This window comes from Hevea brasiliensis, chromosome 15 (assembly GCF_030052815.1).
Source record: "Hevea brasiliensis isolate MT/VB/25A 57/8 chromosome 15, ASM3005281v1, whole genome shotgun sequence".
Lineage (NCBI taxonomy): Eukaryota > Viridiplantae > Streptophyta > Magnoliopsida > Malpighiales > Euphorbiaceae > Hevea > Hevea brasiliensis.
Window position 1 is genome coordinate 61,356,559 of NC_079507.1, and position 26,391 is coordinate 61,382,949.

At 38.1% G+C, this 26,391-nt stretch overlaps 3 protein-coding genes across 9 annotated transcripts; 1 reads left to right on the top strand and 2 right to left on the bottom strand.

Moving 5' to 3' along the window:
• Positions 1–210: 210 nt before the first annotated feature.
• LOC110632248 (protein FAR1-RELATED SEQUENCE 5) lies at positions 211–4,854 on the bottom strand. Of its 2 annotated transcripts, XM_021780398.2 has the most exons (3): positions 4,570–4,854; positions 2,261–4,459; positions 211–573 (listed from the first exon to the last, which is right to left on the bottom strand). In XM_021780398.2, exons 2-3 carry the CDS (start codon positions 4,451–4,453, stop codon positions 400–402), a joined length of 2,367 nt encoding a protein of 788 aa, XP_021636090.2. In that variant the 5' UTR covers positions 4,454–4,459; positions 4,570–4,854; the 3' UTR covers positions 211–399. The 2 variants fall into 2 exon arrangements, with proteins under 2 accessions (XP_021636090.2, XP_021636089.2); XM_021780397.2 differs by having other exon boundaries at positions 2,261–4,854.
• A 429-nt stretch (positions 4,855–5,283) lies between these two features.
• Positions 5,284–11,168, top strand: LOC110632250 (AT-rich interactive domain-containing protein 5). Of its 6 annotated transcripts, none has more exons than XM_058136264.1 (13): positions 5,284–5,600; positions 5,701–6,648; positions 6,762–6,801; positions 8,310–8,362; positions 8,772–8,817; positions 8,906–9,001; positions 9,536–9,658; positions 9,821–9,872; positions 9,953–10,028; positions 10,129–10,195; positions 10,305–10,355; positions 10,485–10,577; positions 10,808–11,168. In XM_058136264.1, the coding sequence occupies exons 2-13, from the start codon at positions 5,879–5,881 to the stop codon at positions 10,910–10,912; spliced, it is 1,572 nt and encodes a 523-aa protein (XP_057992247.1). In that variant the 5' UTR covers positions 5,284–5,600; positions 5,701–5,878; the 3' UTR covers positions 10,913–11,168. The 6 variants fall into 6 exon arrangements, with proteins under 6 accessions (XP_057992247.1, XP_057992245.1, XP_057992246.1 ...); XM_058136262.1 differs by having other exon boundaries at positions 5,782–6,648; XM_058136263.1 differs by having other exon boundaries at positions 5,284–5,564.
• A 907-nt stretch (positions 11,169–12,075) lies between these two features.
• Positions 12,076–16,417, bottom strand: LOC110632272 (cellulose synthase-like protein D4). The gene is made up of 6 exons (XM_021780430.2): positions 15,926–16,417; positions 15,451–15,834; positions 14,554–15,358; positions 14,022–14,426; positions 13,590–13,933; positions 12,076–13,479 (listed from the first exon to the last, which is right to left on the bottom strand). The coding sequence occupies exons 1-6, from the start codon at positions 16,387–16,389 to the stop codon at positions 12,510–12,512; spliced, it is 3,372 nt and encodes a 1,123-aa protein (XP_021636122.2). The 5' UTR covers positions 16,390–16,417; the 3' UTR covers positions 12,076–12,509.
• Between the last annotated feature and the right edge of the window lie 9,974 nt (positions 16,418–26,391).

Here is a 26,391-nt window from a genome sequence, read left to right on the forward strand (position 1 = left end):
ACATTATCTTGCACTTTAATTCTTAGGAGTTTTCATGTAAGATCCAGGATATGAGAAATCAACATAAAGACGTCAATGTGTGCATGCAAGAGAGAGAAACGTGGATTCATCACACCCTATGATATGGATTCAAATGATCATGTTTCCTGCAATGCGTTAAAAAGTTCAAAGAAAAATTTCTACAGACATGTTCTAGTTCTAGACAGGAGGTTATCCATTTCAAAATATTCATTTAAAGATGACAAGTATACTGTACAAGAGGAACATTAATTGAAATATTTCACAAAATCTACGCTATGCAAAAGGTCAATAGATTTAGAGAATGGTGAAGCACATCGACTTGAAAATTAACCTTGGGAGAAAGACGGTGCGGAATTACAAAAGAAACTACCTTGCACTTTAGATACTGTCTTTCATACTAATCTTTATGTTTTGGACTTTAATTGACAACTGTAGTTTATGATCCTCTATGTCTTTTAAGACCGAAAGTAGGTTAGCCCGATAAACTTCACACTTTCGATTTGCATAATCCAGCTCATTGGTAAGTTCTTGGATCTTCTTGTCCATATCATCCTGTGAAGTTTTAAATGAAAAGACAAGTTAAACATGCCTCATAGCTCCAGATACAAGTAACCATATGCCACATTGTCATACCAGACATGAGGAACATACAAGTGCAGCAACATCTATTAAACCTTTTTTTTTTAAAAAAAGAACAAAGGAAAATCCATATCAGTCAGCAGCAAAATAATATCTATACCTAATATATGAAAGAAGAAAAAATCTCAAGAAAAATGTTATCACCATCAAAAGAGCAGTAGCACTAGCAGTCTAGGATAGATTTCTTCTGGGTGAAAAGCCAATCAGAAAACTAACCAAACATCAAATTCTGACAGTAAAGAAGTATCAACTCTTTGCTGGCCCATGACAATTAAATAAAGGGGATCTTGGAGGGAAATACAGTAGCAAACCCAATATATTTGATAAATTAACATAAGACTTCGTAAATCCAACACATTGTAGGCAAGAAAACTAGGTTCTTCCTTGACTTTTACTTATACTATTGATTTGTGACTCACTACAAAATTCTTAATTTTTGTCATACCTAATTCCCTGCTGTGTTTATAGTTAACTGGCTATATACCTGCCTATCCCAATTAAGTCCTCTATTTTTTAATGATTACCACTTTAAGTACAATAGCTTTCTTCTTTACCTAATACATTTTTAGTGATCAACTATCCACCTAAAGTAAAAAAAAAAAAAAAAAAAAAATACCAATAACTGTGCTGACTATGAAAAAAGGAAAAAAAAAACTCACATTAGAATTGGTCTCTAACAAGAACACCAAGCACTTGGAGTATTTATGAAAATCTCACTGTAGCACACTAGACAGCCCAGCAAGTAGTCCACTACTTATGAAATAACAAGTATTATTGTGTGGGTATGGAATTTGTACTTTATGTAGCATAGCATGAAATAACCAGTCTCATGTAGGAAATAGGAACAAAACTAGAAATTCCTAGGATGCAATTAACCAATAATAATAAATTTCCAAATTCAGTCAAGTAAACATGAAAAAATATAAGTACCCAATCAAATTGGAGAATTCCTTTTAACTGGGAAAATTGAAGGATGTTGGGATATCTTAATAATTAAGACTGCCCATTAGTGAAATCCAAGGATAAGATTTAAACTCAAATAAGCCTTAATCCCAAACTGATTGGGTTGGCACTATGGATTTTTTTTTCCCCCCTTCCATTCAACCTAGCTTTCAGCTACATCTTCAGAAAAATCTAGAGCCTCTACTATTTCACTACTTCTCCCCATGTCATCTTCTGTCTTAGGATAAGATTTAAAAAGGGGGAAAAATAACTCCATGCAAAAAGGTTTAAAGGTTTCCTACTATTTTGGGCGTGCAAACGCAATGTTGATAAGACATTTCTGAGGATAACCCACCTCTTAGCAATCAACTTAATTCGGAATAGAGAAAAGCTCTTGAAGTTGAAACTAAATCCAACTACTAAATACTGTCCTTTCCTTTTTTGTATCTTCACGAGGACAAGGGAATCATATAGAAGAACACGTATATTAGTAACAAGTAACAAACAAGTGTAGAAAAACTGTATCTAAATTGCAGGTTTTAAGAGACAATAAAGCAAAGGACAGTAATCAATGAATGTAATGCTCATAATAGAATTTTGTAAGGAGATGAATGAAGATAGGAATCATAACAAATAGATAAATAAATAAGATTCTAACCTCTGACAAGAGTTGGGTGGAGCTCCCTAGATGATTCCCACTGATATAATTTGCCCTGCTTCCATTACTTGCCAACTCCCCTCTACTACGACCATTCACCGTCGAACTTCTCCTCTCATTCTTTGTTGCAAGTGTGACTCTTTTTGCAGCCTCTTGCAAAGCACTTACTGCCACATTGTACGTGTCTAGGGACTTGGAACCTTCATCTACAAATTTGAAGGCCTCATGGCGTAGGGTATTATATCGAACTGTGTGAGATTCCAGATAATTAGCATATACATCAGTAGAACGTTCTTCCAATATAACACTACTCTTGGCATTCCTCGTCCATCTTTTCAAAATATAATGTGATGGGAGAGTAAGCACATTTGTCACTCTAAAGACTGCCAAAACATGTCTGCAAAGAAGACCTGAGAACTCAAACATCTGGCAACTACAAGTTGCCTTCATCTCTAAAACATTGAATTTAACATAGTATGCTTTATGATCTTCCCCATACTTTGCAACTTGATATGTAATGCTTTCTCCATCATCTTCGGCTTTAGATGCCATGAAAGTTAATGTCCCAACTAGCTCCTCTTGAAATCTCATAAATAATTTTCTAGTATAAAGCTCAGATGCTTGTTTCTCCATGGGAGATGGGGTCTTCAAAACTGGTGAAGTATTCATTGTATCATAATCTGCTTTCACTTCTTTCTCATTTCGACTCTCTAGAGATTTTTCATACAGCTTAAAAAACTGGTTCAGATTGGTTGAAGCATTGACATAACCATCAAAGTACGAGTTCATGCTATCGCTTCGCTGGGTTATGGACATCTCTGCAAAAAATGTGTCCCTCAAATATACTGGGACCCACTGCCTGCGAGCAGAATATATTGTTTGAAGCCATTCATGATCCCGGAGATCATATCTATCAACAAGTGACAACCAGCAAGATTCAAATTCCTCAATTGACTCGGTCAAATTAACACATTTATGAAAGTCCGCCTCAAAGTTTGGGTGTTTCAGAAACACATGTGACAGCTTCTCCTGGCATTTCTTAAAGATATGCCATTTGCAAAAGCGATGGCGAGTGTCTGGGAAAACCTGCATGATGGCTGATCTTATCACTGCATCATGATCAGTGGTGATTGACACTGGATGGCGGCCAGACATTGCTGTAAGCCATGTATTGAACAGCCAGACAAAGGAGGCTTCAGTTTCATTTATTAGGAAAGCACAACCAAACAAAACAGGCTGTCCATGATGATTGACCCCTGTGAATGGAGCAAAGGGCAACCGATACCTGTTGGACCTGTAGGTTGTGTCAAATGTAACAGTGTCACCAAAATAAGTGTAGTTTGTCCTGGCCTTTGGATCAGCCCAGAACACATTACCGGAATACTGCTCTTCATCCCCCTGCACAGCATAAAAGAAATTGGGATTCTCATTATGCATTTGCCTCAAATAGTCCAAAAGCAGCTGGATATCTCCTTCTAAACTCCTCTGGCGATTAATTCTCATGTAATTCCGACAATCAACCTCTGTAAAACCAACTTTACTAATTCCACCATACTCCTTTATCAAGGCAGACATAATTCTACGAGGGCCCATACCAGCAGCCTGCAATGTATCAATCAAGGTCTTAGCAGGACCAGATATTTGTCTATGAGAACGGAGGCAGTGCACCTGATCAGGTGGGACCAGCTCATGGTTGTGTTCTCTAACAAAGCCAGACACAACCCATTTCCCAGAATCCTGCATTTTCACAGACAAAGATGCTTTGCAACCAACTCTAGTAATGGTGCGGGGGCGCTTAATCTCTCTATCTTTAGTGCGCTTCTCATTCAAATTCCTAAACCCTTCTTTGGCACAGACAAATTGCCTCTGTATAATAGCTCCATCACGCCTAGAACGTCTGGATGAGCTGACGCGGGTACTAAAACCCACACGCCTGGCATATGAATTGTAGAAGGCCTTGGCAGCCTCTTCAGACTCAAATTCCATGCCTTCATAAGGTTCAAGATCCAAAAGGTCACCCTCAGGAAGGAAAATTTCACCACTACCAGCACCAGTAAAAGAAACAGTGGTAGAAGGAGGAGTATCAGGCATGTCTTCATCATCAACAGGGTGCTCAATGTCTACTGCATCATCATCAACACCTCCACTTGCACCTCCTAAGCCTATATCAAATTCAAGCACTTCGTTTTCCATCCTATCCTATGAAATCAACTCCAAACCTCAATTACAATGCGAATTATACGTGCAAAACAGTATAATCTCACAATCTAATGGTAATTACAGTAAATAAGCTGAAGGGAAGAACTGACCTTTTATTAATCCAACTGCCAATAATCCACAGTGAAAGAATTACAGAAAAGAGAGAATCTTTGCAGGTAAAGATTTTTAGGGTTTCTGGAGAAGAAAATGAATTCAGAGAAACCCTAGAGTTATTCTCCTTTGTGGGAATTGTTTAAAGAGACCATGGAATTCTGTGGACGATACAGAAAATTTTCATTTCAGTTTTTCAAAGGGATCGATCGAGCTCGAGCGTGGCGGATTTTGGGTTCACTTGAAGGCTCTGTTCTTCTATTCTTTTTCCTATTATAACTTCTGCATCGTTCACTTGCCAGCCGTTCGATTTAGTTGTACCTCTTTATTATAGAAATTTTTATTTTTTTATATTTCATATTTATTAGATAAGTGATACATTTCTCAATTATTAAATTAAGTTAAAATATATTATTATTAAAAAGTTATTTTTTAAAATATTAAATTTTAATATTCCTCTCACACACATAAATTATGAAAATTAAAATTTACATCTATATCACGGCTACAAATTTAATATATAATAATTTAGAATTAGACGAAATTACAAAAATCCCACCAATTTATGAATTTACTACCAGTTATGCCTTTTCTTTTAAAATTTTTTGGGCCTTATGATTTAGGTTTTTGGGTACAGGAAGTCATGATGGGCTTGTGCCATAGAAGGCAGAGCCTCAACCGTTGTTTAAAGCTGTAGTTGGAGTTGGAAATCACCTGCGACTGTGCGTTTTCTTTTGGTTGCACGAAATCAACTGTGCCTCTATCGGGGGAAAGGGTCAGATAAACAAAAAACGCCTTCGTGAGTTGGGTGCTCTGAACTCTATCCTTGGTTCTTTCCCTCTCTGGTCTGCCAGACACTATCACCGTGCCATTTCTTCTCTTTGGGAAAGAAAACTGAAAACACTCACTCACGCACGAGAAATACAAAATAGAGACACCAACTCTCTGTTGCTTATTCTCTGGCTGCTGGTTAAAGCGCTGTGGTTGGACTCAGGTGATGCTTCGTTGAGAACGTTGTACTCTTGAAAGTGTATGCTTCTTTTTCCCTCGCATTCTTTCTTTTTCTTTTTTTCTCTGTTTTCTGTTTTTGTGATTTTCTTACCAATTTTTGCATGTAATTTCTTTTCCAGACTCCAAACTTTCTCCTCTCTTTTGTTCTTGGCTTTACGAGCTAAGTCTTTTTTTTTTTTTTTGGTTCTGGGTCTTTTTAGGGTTTCAGCTTCCGTTCTCTTTACCAAGGGTGGTTGGGTTGGTTGTTGAATTTCCATACGGATTTTGGTAGCAATATTATACTTTTTTATTGTAGACATGAGTAGTAATGAAATGGTGGATACCAAAGAAGCGGGAAAAGATGTGGATGAAACACTCAGTATCAATCTAAATGATGCACTACTTGAAGGGGAAGCCAAAGTCCCTCCTTTGTCTCACCCTGGGGATCAGGAAGCTCAAAACCCTGTCAAAAATGGGGAACTGGGGGCAGATGACAAGGATGATGTTACGAAAGATGCAATAGACAACACAGTTGTTCAAGTAGAGGAACAACTCCTTGCTGAAAAGGTTGCAGAAATTCATGATGCCAAAAGTCCTGAGACCTTTCTTGATAACAAGGCTGGCGAAGCTGCTAGTGATAGTAAAATCCAGGAAAATGTAATTACTGCTCAGGATAATGCTGACAATGTTGCCAATGAAATTAACATTGATGCAAATTTTAAAAAAGAGGATAATCATATTCATATATTGAATGAGAAGTCGTTAGAGACCAAAGCTGAAGAAGATGAGAAAGTTGAAGTTGATAAGAAGGTGGAGGCATTGAAAGACGTGGTGACCAAGGTGGATTTGTTTCCACAGACACAAATTAAAAGGGTGATGCCAAATCCCAACTTGGTTGAAGAGTATGAAGCCACCATGAACACTCCAAACAAATCATTCCTGGTGGAAACTTCTTCAGCTGAGGGCTATGAGTCAGGAACAGAAGATGAGCAAGCTGCGTTTATGAAAGAGGTTGAAACTTTTTATAAAGAGAATCACTTAGAATTCAAGGCCCCAAAGTTTTACAAAGAAGAACTGAATTTGCTCAAGTAAGTTGTTATTTTTTATTCGATTTCTATTTATTTATTTGAAAGCTTAAGTGGCGTTCATTAGAAACCCTTTCAACTGTATGTTAGTTATCCGGCCTTTTCATTTGACTTAGGTTATGGGCAGCAGTAGTTAAACTGGGAGGCTATGAACGGGTATGTCATCTTTCTCTCTCTTTCTATGAAAATTCTTCATCTTCTATCAGGCTTCATTTGTTTGCAATGCTTCGTAGAAGTTTATGTCTTTGTTAATAACAAAATATAAAGCGTATGCACATAGTTCAAAGGGTTTACTTTTGATGTGCAGTCTTGATTAACTGTGTCAGACATATTAGACATCAGGGACTTAATTTGAGCCATAACAGTTTTCTACTTTATTTGATTGCGCTGTAACTTTGAGTTGAATAGCATCTAATAGTTTCAGATCCATATGGTGGATGGTTTATAGATCAGATCAGAGCAAGCTGTCGTGTATTCATATATAAATGAATGATACTTGCTTTGAAGATTGGAAAGGGAATTTATCAGTTAATTTTTTTTGTGGTACATTGTAAAATAATTAATCAGTTTGATTTTGTGATGAGTAATTCCTTTTCTGTGTTTGTTTCATGCAGCTTGCATTTCATTGAACTTTTATTTGGCCAATGAGATCTTTTTTTTTTTTTTTAATATTTTGTTTTCACCAAATTAGTTTAACTTTATAAAGCAAAATACTTTTTTATTTTTATCCATGAGAAATTTCTTAGATGGGAAGAGGATGCTAGGTTTTGAACCCTTGACTTCTTGTACCATGAGATAGGCACTCTATCAGTAGACTACTAAGCCAATAGGTAGAAAAAATAATACATACCATTCATACTCCCTCCTATAAACAGATTTACCAAATTGATCTTTTTATCTCTCACCCCACACCCCCCCCTCCCCCCACCCCCTCCTCCTTTTTCTCTCTTCTGCTTCTGATTAAAAGCATTTCTACTAATATTTTTGTAATCAATAGTTAACAGCACACAAATTATTAAAATTCCAAGTGTACTACGTCCAGTGATCTGTTAACAACTTCAAACGCATTGGTTCTTATGATCGTTGTTTAGTTCTCTTACTACGGAATTAGCAGTTTATTTTTATTAATAACTAGGAGTGTACTATTAATTATTGATAATAAAAGGATCATTAATAATGGCTTGGTATTAAAAAGAACTTAGAACTTTTTATGGTGAATGGTTAATGGTATGAGGGACATTTAAAAACATTTTCCATAAAGTTGAACTTGTTTGGAAAATGGAATTTCAGAAAGTGAAATTATAGTGTAATAGTAAAAATGTGTCTGACCTTTATGAAGAACACTGACCTTTTGGTACTTTTCTCTAAATGACTTTTTTTTTTAGTTGCTTTTACCTAAATGACTTGCTAAATTGAACATTGTTTTTCTCATTCGCATTATTTCCAACTTCCACAGTTCTTGATTTCAGCATCTGCTTGATTATCTTTCTGCAACTTTCTGGTGAATATTAATGACTTTTTATTGTTGATGCGGCATAAAAAATTTCTTAAATGTAGTTTCATGTGACGTTTAATCAGTTATAGACCTTTTAGAAAATCATGCATCTGATTGTTGCTTCTGGGAAAGTATCATTGGATTTCTTTTTGTTTATGATCATCTACAGGTGACTTCATGCAAGTTATGGCGGCAAGTGGGAGAATCATTCAGACCCCCAAAGTGAGGATAGCTTTGACTTTAGTTGATATCTGACTTCTATATTATTTCAGAGTTTCTTGGATTAGGTGGTAGGGAGCAATCATTTAACTAATGCATGCTTAAATAGGAAATTACTATGATTGTCTGCTGGATAATTGTGTCATTGTCATTGTTTTGAAAGAGATGAAAACTGATTGGATAATTAATCCTTTCATTGATAGTGTTTGAGTTTGTTGGATTTGGATGCTGGAAAGAAGTGTTCCTATTACTATGACCCTATAAGTTTCTTTACTAGATTACTAGAATCATATAATCCCTGAATATCCATGCTTTGGTTTGATTATGATGGTCAAAGTTATTGCTCTTTTGCATAGCATTTCTTAGTCATTTTGACTTAGTCTAATTCTTCATTATGTTTTTGATTGAACAGGACCTGCACTACTGTCTCTTGGACATTCCGAATTTTCTATGAGAAGGTTGTGCTCTAATTGCTAGGATTATCCATGAAGTCACAGCTTTCTATTTCTGTTGTGCACTTCTTGGGTTCATGATCATTTTATGCAGGCATTACTTGAATATGAAAAACATAAAATGCGTTCTGGTGAGCTTCCTTTTTCTGATGCTTCCTTGACAGAGCCTCCTATTACAGTTGAAAATCAGGTAATAATGAAGATTATGGAGGTTTCAGTTTTGTTGATGTATTCTTTAATTTCAGTCTAACATCCATGAACTCAATGCTGTTGCATTGAGGGCTTGATCTTTGAGTAGAACAAATTGCTATGTGGAACAAGGGATATCTTGCCGTATGGAAGTTATGGCATAAGAGATCATTTTTCTGGAATCTCTTTCTGGTGGTTCGAAAGTGGAAAATAGTTTTTTATAACTCTAGATTGGTGTGGTGTCTTCGGCTCTGTTTCTAGTTGCCTTCTTTAAGGATATGTTATTTAAGGCATAATTTTGATGTCATAACCTTACTGGATTTTATGATGCATAACATACTCATTTCATTTGCTCTTGTTTTGCATATTTCCTTGCTTGTTTGCTTCTATCTTTGTAAGTAGAATGTAGATTCTGTTGCTTCCTTCTCTTAGGTGAGGATATTACATGTCTTTTTTTGTTTGTTATTCATATGAATTTAAATTTGTTCTGCCAGGAGCCAAGTTTATTGTCCTAAAGCTAAAAATTTCATTGCAGGCACCAGGAAGTCAAGCTCTTGGATCGGGTAGGGCACGGAGGGATGCTGCGGCTCGTGCCATGCAGGGATGGCACTCCCATCGTCTTCTTGGTAATGGTCAGGTTTGTGATGCAATCATCAGGGTGTGTGGAGAACTTCTAAACTTGATGATTAATTTTTTTTTTTATAGGTTCTTGTGCTATTAATTTTTGCCTTTGTCCGTCACGTTGTATGCTTATCATTTCAGCAAGACATTCTTTTTCCTTAACTTGTTATTTCTTTTCTTTTTCTTTTTTGTGAGTTAGGATAAGAACTCTAGTTCTACACCAAAGGGTGACAAGCAGCTAAAATTGAATGGTATAGCTAATTAACTGGATTAGCATCTTCAGTACATTAAATGCAAAATGGTGCTCTCTGAACTTGGATTGTTGGCTCAGGTTTACTGAAGCGTAAAAGGCCATCAAATGTTGAGCGTGCTGTCCATGTTCCCTATATGAAAACGATGAAACTACAGTTATGATCACTGGTTACTTTGTAGTCTCAGGTGTTGATCAATTGTGAAATGTAATGCCCTCAATTTGGAAGTGCTAAAATTGTGTTTTTCTTTTGGCAGGGCAGATACAATGGTCATGGACATTGGACCTCCGGCTGATTGGGTGAAGATCAATGTGCAAAGAACTGTCAGATTTTTTTTCTACTTCAAATCAAATGAGTTATACACTCAAATATTGATCCTTAAACTTCTCTTATTGAGTTCTAAATTTGGTTTAAATTTTTTACCATACACAGAATGACTGCTATGAAATATATGCTTTAGTTCCCGGGCTTTTGCGCGAGGAGGTGAGAGATGCATCTCTTGTGCAGCCCTCTTCTCATTTTCTTAGCTTCTTTCACAACACCACAAAGCTTTTTTGTTCTTTTGAGTTTTTTCCTTGAGTTGTTGGTGTTGACAGGATATTTATTTTTCAGGTGCATGTGCAGTCTGATCCAGCTGGACGCTTGATTATATCTGGTCAACCAGAGCAACTGGATAATCCTTGGGGTGTCACACCTTTTAAGAAGGTATGTCAAAGATCAATGAATTCAAATTTCTTTTTTTTTTTGTTCATGGTCCGATGGAGTTCCTTAGCATGTTGAGGTCACTTGGTGAGTGATATTACTATTTTACCAAGCAATATTGTAATGGAAGAAAAAAAATAAACAGCTAATTTGCTATATGAATCTTGTTTATTCCATGAGTTGAAAATGAGGCTGTTTACCAAATGAAATGTAACAATGGATTCTGCTTTCAGGTTGTCAGCTTACCTTCAAGAATTGATCCACATCAGACATCTGCTGTGGTTACCCTGCATGGGCAGTTGTTTGTGCGTGTCCCATTTGAGCAGTCAGATATTTAGAATATGGAGATGGCTCTCTTAAAGTACAGAGGGAAATTACACCCGCCAGGACTATTATAGTGTAAGTTGTTTAGTCATTGCTCACAGTGGGAGCTTGAAACAGTGTAAACGGGTAAAAATTTATGTCTTTCTTATCATGTAACTAATAGGATTGAGATTCTCACAATTATATCTAATTAGACATTAGCCCGCGCGTTGCAAAATCTTTTTATTTTTAAATTATTATTGTATAAAATTGTAGGATGTCACTTTATCATTTGATTGCATTTTTAAATTTTTTTTTTTATGCATTTTGGTTCTACATTTTTTTAATTTTATTTGCAATTATAACATACAAAATAAAATTTGTATGATAAAAAAAATTAGTATAAAAACAATTTTGTTCTTTTATTTGTGGACTATGTATTTGGAATAAATACTATTCACAACTTTTTGAAGAAAAAAAATATTTATAAAAATTTGATTTGCACGCTTTTATTCAGAAAAAATAAAATGCATACATTATATTCTGCTATTGATATTAAACATATTCTCAGGTTATTTGTTATTGATTTTAGTCCTAATTAACTCCTAAAACATATATATAAAAAAAACTAAGCGATATGCAATTATACAAAAATGCTTCACAAAGAACATTAAATTCCATGCATCAATATTTTGCTTGAATAACCTTATTAGTTTTGCTATTATATATTTTGCGACACCTGAAGCCGGAGGGTGGGAGAGTTGATATTTAAAAGACTACCTAAAATAAAATAGAGAGAATTAGTTAAATTCAAGTAAATAAATGAGGGAGACAGAGTCAAGAAAATAAAGAAATACAAAGGGTTGAATATTTTATTTCAAAAATTCTTAGCGTTTTGTTAAATCTTTGGTGTGGCTCTAATATTATGTCAAGTGGCACTAATATAAAGATTCAATTTTACAATAATAAGAGGTCTCATGGTAGTAAGTTATGAGCCTATTTTGGTGCTCCGCTTTATTATATATATATATATATATATATATATATATATATATATATATATATAGATATGTTTGTTTTATTATTTTGGCTTTAAATTGGAAGGGGGTTGGTGGGTAAGTAAATATATGCAAGTGCAACTATGTTATTGGCCTCGTAAACTCCATTTTTGGTGCATCATGTTTGAAGGGTTCAAAACTGAAAGTGTGGAAGTTGGGGAATGGTGGGTTGGAAAATTGCAATCTTTATACAGGTTTGTTCTAATTGACAGACAAAGATATTATATTCATTGTCTTTGCAAAAAGCACTTGCCAAAGTTTTGGCATTAACATTCACTGCTACATTTAATATAATGTTCTGTTCTACAAACATTCATGCACTTGTATTTTTCAATGTAAAATAGCTGTTTCCTGTGCCTGTTTTTTACTCTTTTCGGCTTTTGTAGTTTACAACACATTAGAAAGCTAAAGGAAAGGAAGAACAATAATTGCACAAATTTCTTGTACAGCCTGTTTCTTAGACTTCGCATTCATGATTTCTTCAATTCTACAGTTGAATGTACTAGGACTCTTTCAGTTCCATGATCCAGTTTGTTTTGTTTACTCTTCAAATCCAGCCTTTGATGTTTTGTGCTCATGGAAACTGAAACCCTCTCGCACTACCGTCAGCTGTGGTAGCGGTGGCCGTTGGGGGGCTAATGGCCATCCAAAGCAAAGAGAGTGTGATTGCAATGAGACCAGACCAAACAATCACAATCGTGGGTGTCTTCCCCCTCCTTCCCATCAAACCTTTAGCAAAAGGATACAGATGAGCCAACACCCAGAAGCTAAAGAAAGCTCCACCGATGAACTTGCTCCATTGTGGGGTTGTGCTGTAAATGGTCCTTATAAATGCAAAGCCAATGGCAATTATGTTGGTCATTGCAATGACAATTGGTGGAATCATCAATGAAGTCCACTTTACCAAATACAATTCTGCATAAATGTCGTCATTGTCATCTCCTGCAGACTTGGAAGTCAATGTGAAAGAAATTTCAATCCCTGCAATCACCTTGAGAAGGCCCTGCACAACAGCGGCGAAGTGAGCACTTGTTCCGGAGATGAGCCAGAATTGTTCGTTCCTCCACCACTCTTCCAATGCTATGCCAGACCATCTCAGCTCGAGGATTGCAAGCATGATAAGGCAAATAGTTATAGTTAGGAGGTAGGCTAAAAATGCAATGCTAAGGTGTTGCACAATGAAGAATCCTGAGAAAAGGGAGAGCGCAGGCAGGAAACAATAGACTATCAGGAATATAGAAGTGAATGGGTAGATGCCGACATTAAGATAGGCAAGGCGCTGAAGTATTTTGAGCTTCCCCGAGGCGAGAAAGGCATTGTTTCTGGAGAAGAAAATCTCAACAGAGCCTGTAGCCCAACGGAGCACCTGATGGAGTCGATCAGTGAGGTTAATCGGAGCTGATCCACGAAATGCATCTCGCTTGGTCACACAGTAAACTGAGTGCCATCCGCGGTTGTGCATACGGTAACCTGTCACCACATCTTCTGTAACTGAACCATAAATCCATCCCACGCGATCACCCCATTCGGTCTTGTCCTCGTACCTGTGATAATATTTATAGATTTCAATTGCAGAAATGAATACCTAACGCCCGCCACATTGTTATTGTATTCTTTATGAAGATGAAATAAAAAGAAATCAAGAAAAGCATACCAGCAAGAAATTACTGAGACACCTTCAGCAACAGTAGTAACATCAAGCGGTTCGCGTGGCACTCTCAGAGCACCAGGTGGACGTCCATACTTGACAGCAGGATGATCAGCAAGGGGCCGGCCTTGGTATTCAGCAATGGGTATAGACTCGGCCAACATTGTGGAATTTCCAAACCGCTTGGGCAATAGGTTCAAATCAAGATCAGGGTCAAAGTCTGTAGCTGTCGGTGGACGGGTTTCAGCACCATTGTTGTTCTTCTGCTCATACTTGTCAGGATTTGGAGGTTCAAATCCATACAATGCAAACCTTCTGAACATGCAACCGGTTCCCACGTAAACTGGGCCCTGTGCTCATCAAGTAAGAAAGATTCATTCCCATTTCTTAGAAATGTCAAACAATTGGAACAAATTATGAATGGATACCATCATATACCTGCACGCCATCAAGGGCACGCATTTGTCCATCGAAAAATACAGTATTGTGATTAGCATATCGATCAGAGGGATCAATGCCTTCAAATCTCTGGGGGAATTGAATGTAGCAGATGTTTTCACCACCTCTATCCATCATGAAGCACATTCCTTCTCTGACGGCTTTGCAGTTGTAGATATAGTGATCACAATCCAAGTTGAGAATGAAGGGACCATTAGATAGAATTGCAGATGCTCGGACTAAGGCGTTCATGGCACCAGCTTTCTTGTTATGATCGTAGCCTGGTCTCTTTTCACGAGAGACATATACAAACATAGGAAGCCGTATATCAACATCTGTGAAATCTATAATCTTGTCGTCTGCCCCTCCCATTAGTATGTCAGCGCTAGGGGGCTGAAGCATCACCTGCATCCACATTCAATAATTATAGGAGAGAAATGGACTTCATATTCATCTCCAAGATTTTAAGGTTTTGTTTTCGAACCCTAATTGAATCCCAGTGGAAAAATAAATAAATAAATAAATAAGCTACCTGAAGAATTCCAGCATGGTCACCTTTGGAGTGTTCAGGAGCAGGTGAAGCCCAAGTTCCAGGCCAGTGCGTGCCGTCTGCCATCCAAGTGGCCTTCTGGATCTTTATAGGCTCTAAAGGGTCAGCTCCACTCTCCCTCATGTGCTTCAACATTTTCATTTCCTCTCTTGCATTAAAAGCATCTGATCTCCTCCTTATCGAGTCTGGAAGTCCATTGATTCTCACCTTGAACTCGTCGTACTCCCTTTTTATCCGTCTCCTATCTTTCACAAAATCAGGCCTGCTCTTGTTCTTGGTTGGATCAACTCTTAAGCTGAAGTAGGTATCAGGATTCCTTGGTTCGATATTATGTTTTCGGCAGAATGGAACCCATAGATCAGCAAAGCTGCAAGCCTCAGCCATTGCCTCAAAAGTGAGGAGTGCACCTCCATCATCAGATATATAACAAGTCACCTTCTCTACAGGGTAATCAACTGCTAGAATTGAAAGGATGGTGTTGGCAGTGACAAGGGGTGGCTCTTTCTCAGGGTCAGCAGTGGAAACAAACATGTCTATTCCAGGGAGATCAGAGCGACCGGTGGGATTAGAGGGTGATGGCATTTCAAACTTGTCGCGAAGAACATCAAGGTCAGTGGAGCGATTGACAGGGTTAAGCTTGGGAATTTGATCCAATATCCAGGAGAAGGCAAACCATATTTCACACACCACTGACATAAGCCACAACCATCTTGCATCTTCATTTGGATTGTTAACTCTCCAATTCAAGAAGAATCCCAGAACCACCAATCGAACCGCGATCAATAACCTGCACAGTTATCATCTTCATTTCAACATTATGGAGCAGAAAAGAATCAAATTTGTTCAAATGTAAAGAAATTGAGCCTGTTATATATTTACCTGTAAGGACTCATAATGGATGCTGGCATTGTCATTTTGCGACTGAGGGGCTTCCAAGGCTTATCCATATTTTCTAACATGCCTCCCCTGAGCCCTTCATCCCCATCATCACCGTACACGTCATCTTGAGGCCAGAACGCATTACCATAGCCATAAGTACCACTTGTTTCGAACAACCACCGGTTGTGATCGAAGTCTCCAGTTTGGTTCCTCTTCATCATTGTCATGTTATCACCTTTATTAGGAGCAGGCAAAGGTAGTGCTCCACTAGAAAAATCAGGAACGTCATCATCATAATCTCCAACTCTGTAAGGCTCCTTGCATCCTGGACATAAACCAGTCTCCTTTAGGGCATCCAGATAACAATCCCTGCAAATTTTGAACCTGGAAAAGCACACATTGTCGTAAATGAAAAAAGAAAACCTGTGAGAACTTGAGAAGAAGAAGAAAAGTAAAAGACTTGGTATATGTATACCTGCATTCACAAGGGATAACATCATTTCCCCTCTCATCCTTCATGATCTTACCACCACAAGCAGGCATTGCACATGAAGAGCCTTTGGCTCCAGCCATCTGAGGATGTGTGACCTCAGATTCTGTCACCTTGTCCATGAGATGGGCGCGTGTTACACTGTTGAATCCACCCGTAAAGAGAGAATTGGAGACATACTGCTCTTCAGCTTTCACAGCCACGGACGTGTCCATTGGCTGATTGTCTGGTGTGGGAGGAATGTGTACCGTGTAGTTCATGTAATCACCTGATATATCTCCGGACACATCAAGGTCTTCTCTGGAAAGACTAATGTAGCGGCCACTGGAAGTTCTTCTCGCAAATTTCACGGTTTGCCCATTGGAAGAACGACTTCCCTGGGAGCCACCATTAGAGCCTCCAGGGGTGCGTATGGCTTTCTTAGAAGGTTGGGAAGAGAAGGAAGCCATTATTTACTTAATATTTGTCGTACCCTTTTTCTTTTATATATATAAACTTTAATTTCCTGCAACAACATCTGCATGTAAGCATTTGCAAATGCAGATTATGGAATCAGAATTTTGATAAAACGACTCACCATGTTTTGTAAAAGAAAGAGAAAAAGAAAGAACGTACGATTGTAAAGAGATGAGAAAGAAAGAAAGAAAGAAAGAAAAGGAAGATGGTATCAATGGTAAAAGACCAGGTCCAAATTATATGGATGGTGTTTACGAGTTTCAAGGATATTAATTTATGGAGAAGAAGTAAAAGAAAAGTCCAATTTGTTTCTTGGCTATGTCATGTGAATGTTATAACCAACACCACCGAATCCAAACGGACCATGTAACCATTTATTGCTATATTTGAATCAATTTCATGACTCTTCATCACCTAGATACAATGTCTTCAATATATTCTCCATCCAACTTATGATATTAGAGCTTTTCTAAGAGATGTATTATTTGAGAAAAATTATTTAAATTTGATTTATTATGAATTAAAATTATTAAAAAATTTTTTTCTTAATTATCACTTTTTAATTTGAGCGTGAAAATCTCATATATAATTAAATTTATAAATATTAAATTTAAATCAATAATTATAATCTACTCCAATATATATATATATATATAATTTTGGATTTAATTTGAATTTGATTAGTCGGACCGATCCATTTGTTTTTATTTACGATATTAACTAGCTAAAGCATATTGTTAATGGGAAATTCTTGTATAGAGCACAAGCAACATAATTTAAAACACAATCATGTAGAGATTATGATGTGTGCAGTAGCAGTAGCAGAGTTGATGCTGCAGATTCTGGAAGCTTCTTTTAGAATTTATTAAATGGGAAATTTGTCATTTACCTCCATGGCATAAGAGCAGATCTAGATCTAGAGTGACGGTTCTTTTCATATTTTTCTCTGTTTCTCGTTTTCTTCTAAACTCCATTAAAGAGAGGTAAAATCTAGGATTTCAGAGATGGGAGAAGTTGTTGATGCTCGTAGAAATATCACTACTGGAAGCGAAGGTTGCCGCAATCGAGTGAATGGAACTGGTGATCCGATGTATTTGCAAAACTCATATCATCTGGTTATGGTCTTGGAAACTGCACCGCTGGTGGGGAGCAAGTACAGATCCTGGACGAGCTATGAGGATAGGTCTTGGAGCCAAGCAAAAGCTTGGATTTGTTGATGGAACCATAACAACTCCAGCTAAAGGAACGGATGATTACAAGCAGTGGAAGAGGTGTGATTACATGGTCACATCGTGGATATTGAATTCAATATCCAAAGAACTTGCATAAGCCTTCATATGCACAACTTCATCTAAGGAGTTGTGGGATTAGATCTCGAATGATATGGAGAAAGCAATGGGCCGTTGATCTATCAACTGCAAAGGAAGATTTCCTCAATTTCAAGTAAATCCCTCCGTTGTAGTGTATTTTACCAAGCTTAAAAAACTTTGGGATGAATTGAACAGTATTGATGTTTTGCCTCGTGCATGTGGCGCTTCAAAGGACATTACAGAGATTTTGAACAAAAATAGGCTGATGCAATTTTTAATGGGGGCTTAATGATGCATTTGAGCAAGTACGCAATCAAGTTTTGATGATGCATCCACTCCCCTCAATAAATAAGGCTTACTCTATGATTTTGAAGTTTGAAACACAAAAGCAAGTTCTCACAAGTTTTACTGAGATGAATTATTCAGCACCATTATTTAACAAAACGCAGCCTCAGTCACAATAAGAAGGAACATAGAAAGTATGATCCGAAAAAGGGGCACTGTGATTTTTGTAACATGGATTAGGTTACCCAGATTGGTTCAAATTCAGAAATAAGAACCAACAAGTCAACTAAGCAATATAAATCCAATACAACACCTATTGTTAATAATAAATTTCCTGGAGCTGTGGAATTTTCTCAAGTTGATACACCATTTGAAGTTGTAGATGATAATTAGTAGCAAGATTGAAGAGCTGAGTTCAATGCTGGGATCTATTCAACATGAAATTCAGAAGCTAGTACAGCGCAAAGCTTCAGTAGCAGCTGCAGTAGTTGGTCAGCCATATAAAACTACAGTAGGACCTTCTTATTCAAGCCCTAATCTTCAGAGTTTGACAACTTTTGCTAGTAACTTTAATTCATTAAGTGTTTGTAGTGCAAAGGAATGTGATTACAATACATGGATAGTAGACACATGTGCTACTGACCACATAACACCTAACCAAGTTCTGTTCTATTCCGTTCATTCTCTTAGAACACCTATCTCAGTCCATTTACCCGATGGTTCTGCTACTCAAGTGCTTGAACATGGCCAAATTGTTTTACATGCTAATCTGACACTTCAAGATACACTTTTCCTTCTAACCTTAAAATACAATTTATTGTCTGTTAGCAAGCAACTTAAAACCACAAAAATAAAGCTTACGTTTCATTCTTCTTCTTGTTTGTTCCAGGACCTTGTGACTGATGCTGTAATAGTCGTGGCAAAAGAAGCAGATGGACTTTACAAATTGAACAGGCTTAGTTTCTCTCCTTTCACGATTAATTGTTACTTGAATAAACTTAAAAAACAATTGCATCCCTTTATCACATTCTGTAAATACCACTCTCTCTAATTCTCCAATCAATAAAAAGAGTTTTTTGTCTTCTGTAAATGCAATAAATGGTGTTGATATATATGTTCTTCATTCTAGACTAGGACAGATCTCAGTTAGCAAAATGAGTCATATACTATATTTATTTTCCAAAAAACTTGTTAGAGCTGTAAGAGTTTCCTTAGAGACTCAAAAGTCAAAGATATTTTGTATGTTAACTTTAGTTAGTATAATGTTTGGTGTAAAAGAGTGATAATGCATAATTTATGGAGTAAATTCTGAAAAGTAATTCTGCAGTAGGTATGGCTCATGTACTGCTTTTGTAATGTGTCTCCTATACAAGGAGCTTTATGTTAATGAAAGTGTGTGAGTGCAGATGTTTTATTCTAGAAAACTTATGTTTAGTTCTCTCATTTTTCTGCTCTGAAATTTAACAAATGGTATCAGAGCTTGAACCTTAAGGGCTGTGAGGTTTGAAAAAAAAAAAAGAAAAAAAAAATCTTGTGAGTTTGAGTGCTAAACAATAAGTGTGAGTGAAAATGTTTGGTTTTTCTTTCATAGCACCTCCTTCTTTCAATGGAGACAATTATCCAGTTTGGGTAGTGAAGATGAGATCTTTTCTGAAAGCAATGAATTTGTGGGAGTCTGTAGAATCAGATGCAAATCCACCTCCTCTTGGAAGTGATCCCACTTTGGCACAGATTAAGAAGTATGAGGAAGATAAAGCAAAGAAAAATAAGGCTCTCACCTATATCCATTCAGCCATGACAGATGCTACCTTTTTCAGAATTATGGCCTGTGAAACAGCAAAGGAAGCTTGGGATAAGTTGAAAGAAGAGTTTGAAGGGAGTGATAGAGTAAAATCAGTCAAGTTCCTCACTTTAAAAAGAAAATTTGAGATGCTTAAAATAAAGGAGTCTAAATCTGTTAAAGATTACTCAACAAAGTTGATGGATTTAGTTAATTAGATGAGACTTTATGATGAAGAGCTCACTGATCAAAAGGTAGTTGAGAAAATTATGATCAGTGTTCTAGATAAATTTAAAGCTAAAATAACAACTATTGAGGAGTCTTGTGACTTGAAAAAGCTCACCATAGCTGAATTGATTAGCAAGCTTCAGGCATAAGAGCAGAGAGCTTCAATAAGAGTTGAAGGTGTCACTGAAGGTGCTTTTCAAGCAAAAATTAATGGAAAGTAGCCCAATGTTGGATCTAAGGACAAGAAGAAAGCTTTTAATGATAAAGATGGGAAAGGAAAAGCTCCAGAGGGTTCTAGCTCTAAAGACACAATTAAGAGAGGGAAATTTCCACCATGTCCAGTATTCAAAAGGACAAACCACCTTGAAAGGGATTGTTGGATTAAGGATAAAGGAAAAACACAGTGCGGATTTTGTAAGAAGCATGGTCATATAGAGAAATTCTGCAGGCTTAAGCAGAATCAGTCACAACAACAAGCTTTCCAGCAAGCAAACTTTACTGAGGAGACTCAACAACATCATGATCACTTATTTGTGGCTTCACATGCTTCAAATGCATCTTCAAAGCAGCTATGGTTGGTAGATAGTGGTTGTACAAGTCATATGGCCAAAGATGCAGATCTTTTTACTGTTCTGAATAGATCAATTAAAACAAAAGTGAAGCTTAAAAATGGAGCAATTGTGGAGGCTCAAGGCAAGGGTAATGTGGCTATTCAAACCAGGAAAAGTACAAAGCAAATTTCAGATGTTCTTTTATTCCTGTTTTGGATCAGAACTTGTTGAGTGTTAAACATAGGCTATTCATTATCTTTTAGAGATAATTTCTGCATTATATATGATGCTAATGATGTTGAGATAGTAAGGATTAAAATGGTGGATAATAGTTTTCTTCTAAATTGTGCTTCTGTTAATGATCATGCTTATGTTTCAAAAATTGATGAATTAGTGCTTTGGCATAAAAGATATGGACATTTCAATATGAGATCTTTAAGGTTTATGCAGTCATATGGTATGGTTAGGGAAATGTCAGAACTACATGTTATTGATGGTCTTTGTGAAAGTTGTGAGTTGGGGAAGCAACACAGAAAGGCATTTCCTATTAATCAAGCTTGGAGAGCCAAAAATAAATTAAAATTGGTTCACACTGATTTATGTGGACCAATGAGGACTGCATCCTTAAGCCAGAATCTGTATTTCTTGCTGTTCATTGATGATTTTACAAGAATGACTTGGGTCTATTTCTTAACCAATAAGTCCCAAGTGTTCTCAATCTTCAAGAAATTCAAAAATCTGGTTGAAAACCAAAATGGATGCAAGATCAAGACACTAAGATCTGATAATGGGAAGGAGTACACTTCACATGAGTTTAATAAATTCTGTGAAAAGGCTGGAATCCATCATCAATTGACTGTAAGTTATACTCCTGAGCAAAATGGTGTTTCTGAGAGGAAGAACAGGACGATTATGGAAATGGCAAGGTGTATGTTGATTGAAAATAGGCTTCCTTCGATGTTTTGGGCTGAAGCAGTTTATACGGCTGTGTATTTGTTAAATAGGCTTTCTACCAAATCAATTTCAGGCATGACTCATATTGAAGCTTGGTTGGGTATTAAACCTTCAGCAAAGCATCTAAGAATATTTGGTTCTCTATGTTATGTTCATGTACCATCTGTAAATAGAGGGAAGTTGGATGATAAAGCAATAAAGGGCATTTTTCTTGGTTATACTACACAAAGTAAAGGCTACAGGGTTTATAATCTTGAAACCAAGAAAATCATAGTGAGCAGAGATGTAGAAGTGGATGAATCCACCTACTGGAGTTGGGATAAATGGGAGCCTCAGAAGAAATTTGATATGGTACAGCCTGTGATAGATTTGAATGGGAATTCAGGTGCTGGTTCTAGTTCAAATGCCCAAAATTCAATTGAAGACTCTACACTTGATGTTGACTCCACAATAGATTCTTCAATTTTGAAAACTAAGTCTCTTGCTGAAGTATATGAGAGATGTAATCTTGTAGTTTTTTATCCAACAAGTTATGAAGAAGCTTACCAGCATGAAGAGTGGAAACAAGCTGTAATACCCCAAAATTTTAAATTTTATTATTTTATGAGTATTATTGATATTTTAATTTTATTTAAATTTTAAGAAATTATTTGAGATTTTTCAGATTTTAAAAATCGGGTTCGATTTTCCGAAAATATAAACTTTGATTATTTTTAAAAATTTATTTAAAGACCACGTGGCAAAACTAAAAATATATTTGGAGTCTACGAATTTTTTTGAGTTTTCTGAAATTTTTTCGGAATTTTTGGACCTCGTTTTCGGTCCCGAGGCAGAGTAAAAATTTAAAATTTTGTATTTCGAATCGAACAGGCCGAATCGAACCGAATCGGACCGATCGAATCGGACCGGCTCCCTCTCCTTCTTTTTCTCCCGCGCGCGTCTCCTCCTCCTTCTCTCTTTCTCCCGTTTTCTCTCTCCTCCCGCCCCAGCCCGCCGGCCAGCAACCTCCCCCGCCACCCTAGCTCACCGGCGTACCGCTCCACCCCTTCTTCACGGCCAGCCGCTGCCCCAAACGGCCGGAAAACCCATGCGAACGCCCCTCCCTTGTGTGCGCGACCGTTCGTCTTCCCGGTCAAAATCCGGTCGATTCGGCCACCAATCGGACCGGGTCTTGTGTCTAAACTCATCTACTCGTCGAGAGCTTTCCATAGACACCAAGAACACTAGAATCCATCGAGCGGTTTGTCCAATTTTTGCCTGGGAAGTTTTAGCCCATTTTGACTTTCGGACTAGATTTCTCGCAAACCGTGAACCCCACGAGAAAACCGAGAGTACTAGAGCGCTCCACTCGTCGAGAGCTTATCGGGGATATAAATTTCAAAATTTTTTGACACCGTTTTTCGATGGGTCCCACGGAACTTCGTAGTGTTTTTCCGAGCATTAAATGAGCTTAGAAATTTCTGAAAAATTTATGTACTAACCCCCGTGTTGTGGGCTTCGTGTAGGTATCCTCAATTCGCCGAAATTCGACAGTTGTCCGGGTCTGTGAATTTCCGGCCAGACAGACCCATTACAGGAAAAGTCTCCGAATTGGACCGAGGTTTTGGCTACCCCCCATTGTCAGACGTCCCGAGCGCGTCCCAGGAGTCGGAATCGGCAAAGGTAAACCCGAACCTTGCTTTTTCGTAATTTTCTAGTGCTTAAATAGGATTAAAAATCCATAAAATATTCGTGGTAGCCCAGAAAATTATGATTCTTTTTGCAATAGCTTAGTAATATTGCTAGGGACCGCGGGGCAAGGTTTTAGAATTTTTAGAGCTTGTTTGGGTAGTTTTTGCAAAAATGATCAATTATAAGGACTAAATTGAAATTTTATATATTGTGATGGATGATTGATTTGATGGGCCCAGGAGGGGCTGTGTGATGAGATTGAGTTATGGATATATGGGTTATGAATATAGAAGTGTGTTTTGAGCCCTTTTGCAGGTTGGGTAGGTCCTAGGTATAGGGGAGACTCCGCCGGATTTTCGGCACGACTTAGGACGTATTTGGTCTTTTCTTGATTAGTATTGAGTCAATTGTATTAAATAATTGTAATATAATTATCAGGTGAGCCGGGACAGCTTTCTTCCTCCGTCCAGCCGCCACAGTGACCGTTGTCAAGTCTGTGAGTAAAATATTAATTTTAATTGTAATTTCGATATTATTATATGTTTAAGCATGCCCATGCATCACTTATATGCATATATCTATGTAGATAAATCCTAGGCACGATTTATGTTGCATTCATAACTGTGAAAGTGCCATGTATGTTGTTGTGGTAATTTGGAGCAGTGTGCATGCGTTGGCGTGCGTGTGATGTGGTGTGGACTATGGATAGGACGGGTAGTCACGGCTTGAGTTCTTCGCTGGGACCCGATCCTTCGGGGGTAGTCACGGCTTGAGTTCTTCGCTGGGACCTCGATTTGGTTTATTAAGCGAAAGTCCGGCTTGAGTTCTTTGCTGGCACCAGGTTGGATTTAAGAGAGCTGTATCGGGGATCAGCTCCCATATATTATGATTGATATTATCGGGTGTGTGAGTGCTCCAAATTATCTTTTTGCTGTTATGATGTGAATTTGTTGCTGATGTTGCATTTCACTTTACAGGTTGCATTAGTTTTAGATAGTTATAGAGATTATGGTTAAAATTGATATTTTACTCCCTGAGTCGAATGCTCACTCCTGTTCAATATTTTTCCAGGCCACAGGAGGATATTTTTGAGGTTAACCTTTCTCCCTCGCAGGTCGATTATTAATGTTTGTATAAACTTGTTAAATCTTAGAATTTTCGCATGTGTTAGAAATGTTTATTTGATTTGGGTCTGTAAACTAAATTGTTATTTTGGACCTGTAAACTTAATATTCTATGCATGTTTGATGGATTGGATGAGGGAGCTGAGCTCCCATTTATTTTTATGCTGATGAGTATGTGGAGGGTGAGCTGAGCTCCCCAATTGAGTATTTATTGTGTTTACAGGTCGGGTGAGTCAAAAACTCTCCGTTGAAAGGTCCATTTTATGGCCGGACTCTGTTCGGTTGATTTCTTGAAATTGAGCCCAAATGGGCCTTAGAGTTGGGTTAAGTGAATAGTTAGGCTTACTACGAGCCTCGGGGGCTTTAGGCTGGCCAAGGTCCTAGTGCCGGTCTAGGCCATAGGTTGGGTCGTGACAAATGTGGTATCAGAGCTTAGGCTCCAGATTCTTAGGGAATGTTCATCTAAAGTGTTGGGAAGAGTCTACTACGAGTCACATGCAAAAAAATAGGGTTCACATTCGTCTTGCATTGTCATCTTTGCTTCTAGTTTTTGCTTTATATATTGTGTGTAAACATGAGTCTATAGAGCTATGTAATGTGCAATTTTGAATTTTGTGGGCTAATGCTGCTGAATTTCAGGAAAATGCTTAGAAGCAGGAGGGCTGCTACTGCACCAGAACCAGATGTGTCTGACGAGGTGTTAGCACAGGATAAGGCGCCTGCCCCGAGGAGGCAGGGTAGGAGGCCTAGAGCTGCTCAAGTAGAAGAACAGCTGCCACCAGTTCAGGATCAGTCGTTTATGGCACAGGGTCCCATGGACCCCATGGCAGCTACTCTAGCTGGGTTATAGAGAACCATCGACATGATGGCGCAGTATATGGTCCACCCTCCACAGCAGCAGCAGTCCACCGCACCAAGAGGGGGAACCTTACAAATAAATCATAAATTTTAAGAAGTTGGTGCCTGGTACTTATGATGTGTCAGACGATGCATATCGGTTTTTGGATTCCTGCAGATAGGCAGGAACAAAATTGCAGTTGACTGATAGAAGACTAATAGAGTGTATGCAGCATGTCATGGGACCTATGCCTAGACAATGGATGAATGACTACATATTACCTCGGATGGAGGGTTTGTCGTGGACTCAGTTTGTGGAACTGTTCATCAATCGGTTTGTGCCAGAAAGCTTCAGGGATCAAAAGCAGTGGGCCTTTGAGGACTTAAGACAGAATGGCAAGTCTATAGATGAATATGCTCTGAATTTCGAATCGGCGGTGTATGCCCCTACAGCAGTAGCTACAGGAACTATGAAGGTGAAGAGATTCCTAAAGGGGCTTGACAGGAGGTATGCAAACCTGGCCATGATGTCGAATCAGTCTTTTGATGTGGTGGTTGATCGAGCCAAATAGATAGAGATTAGCTATGCTGTGGATGACAGCGGAAGAGCAAAGAAAAACAGAGCAGAGGGTTCTTCAGGTGTTTCCCACATGGGTACTACAGATAGTGGTGGCCAGACTACTTATAGAGGAAGAAGCAGGAATAAGAAGAGTGATTTTAGACACAAATCCCGAGGGTTCAGACCAGGGTATGGATCCAGCAGTGGTCACAGTTCGGGGTACAGCAGTTCTGGGTCTGGTTCAGGATCCTCCTTGGCACCTTGTGCACAGTGTGGAAGAGGACATTCAGGACCTTGTATGATGGGTTCAGGAGTATGCTTCAGGTGTGGCCAACCAAGTCACTTTGCTAGGGAATGCCCCGTGTTCAGCGAGCCACAGATGGGGTCACAGGGTTCTGTTGCAAATGTTCCTCGTCAGTTGTATCCGAGTGCTTCCAGCATGGCAGGCAGTCAGTTCATTGGCCAACAGGGCCGAGGACAAGGGGAACGTGGATTTAGAGGCAGATCAGGAGGTAGAAGTCAATATCAGGGTTCTGCCACTCAGGGGTCAAGCTCGGGTTTTCACCCTGACCCACCAGGATGCTCAGGCTTCCAATGCAGTTGTGGCAGGTATTCTACTAGTCTGTTCCTATGAGGCTCGTGTTTTGATAGATCCGGGTGCTACGCACTCATTTGTCTCCCCTGTGTTTGCCATGA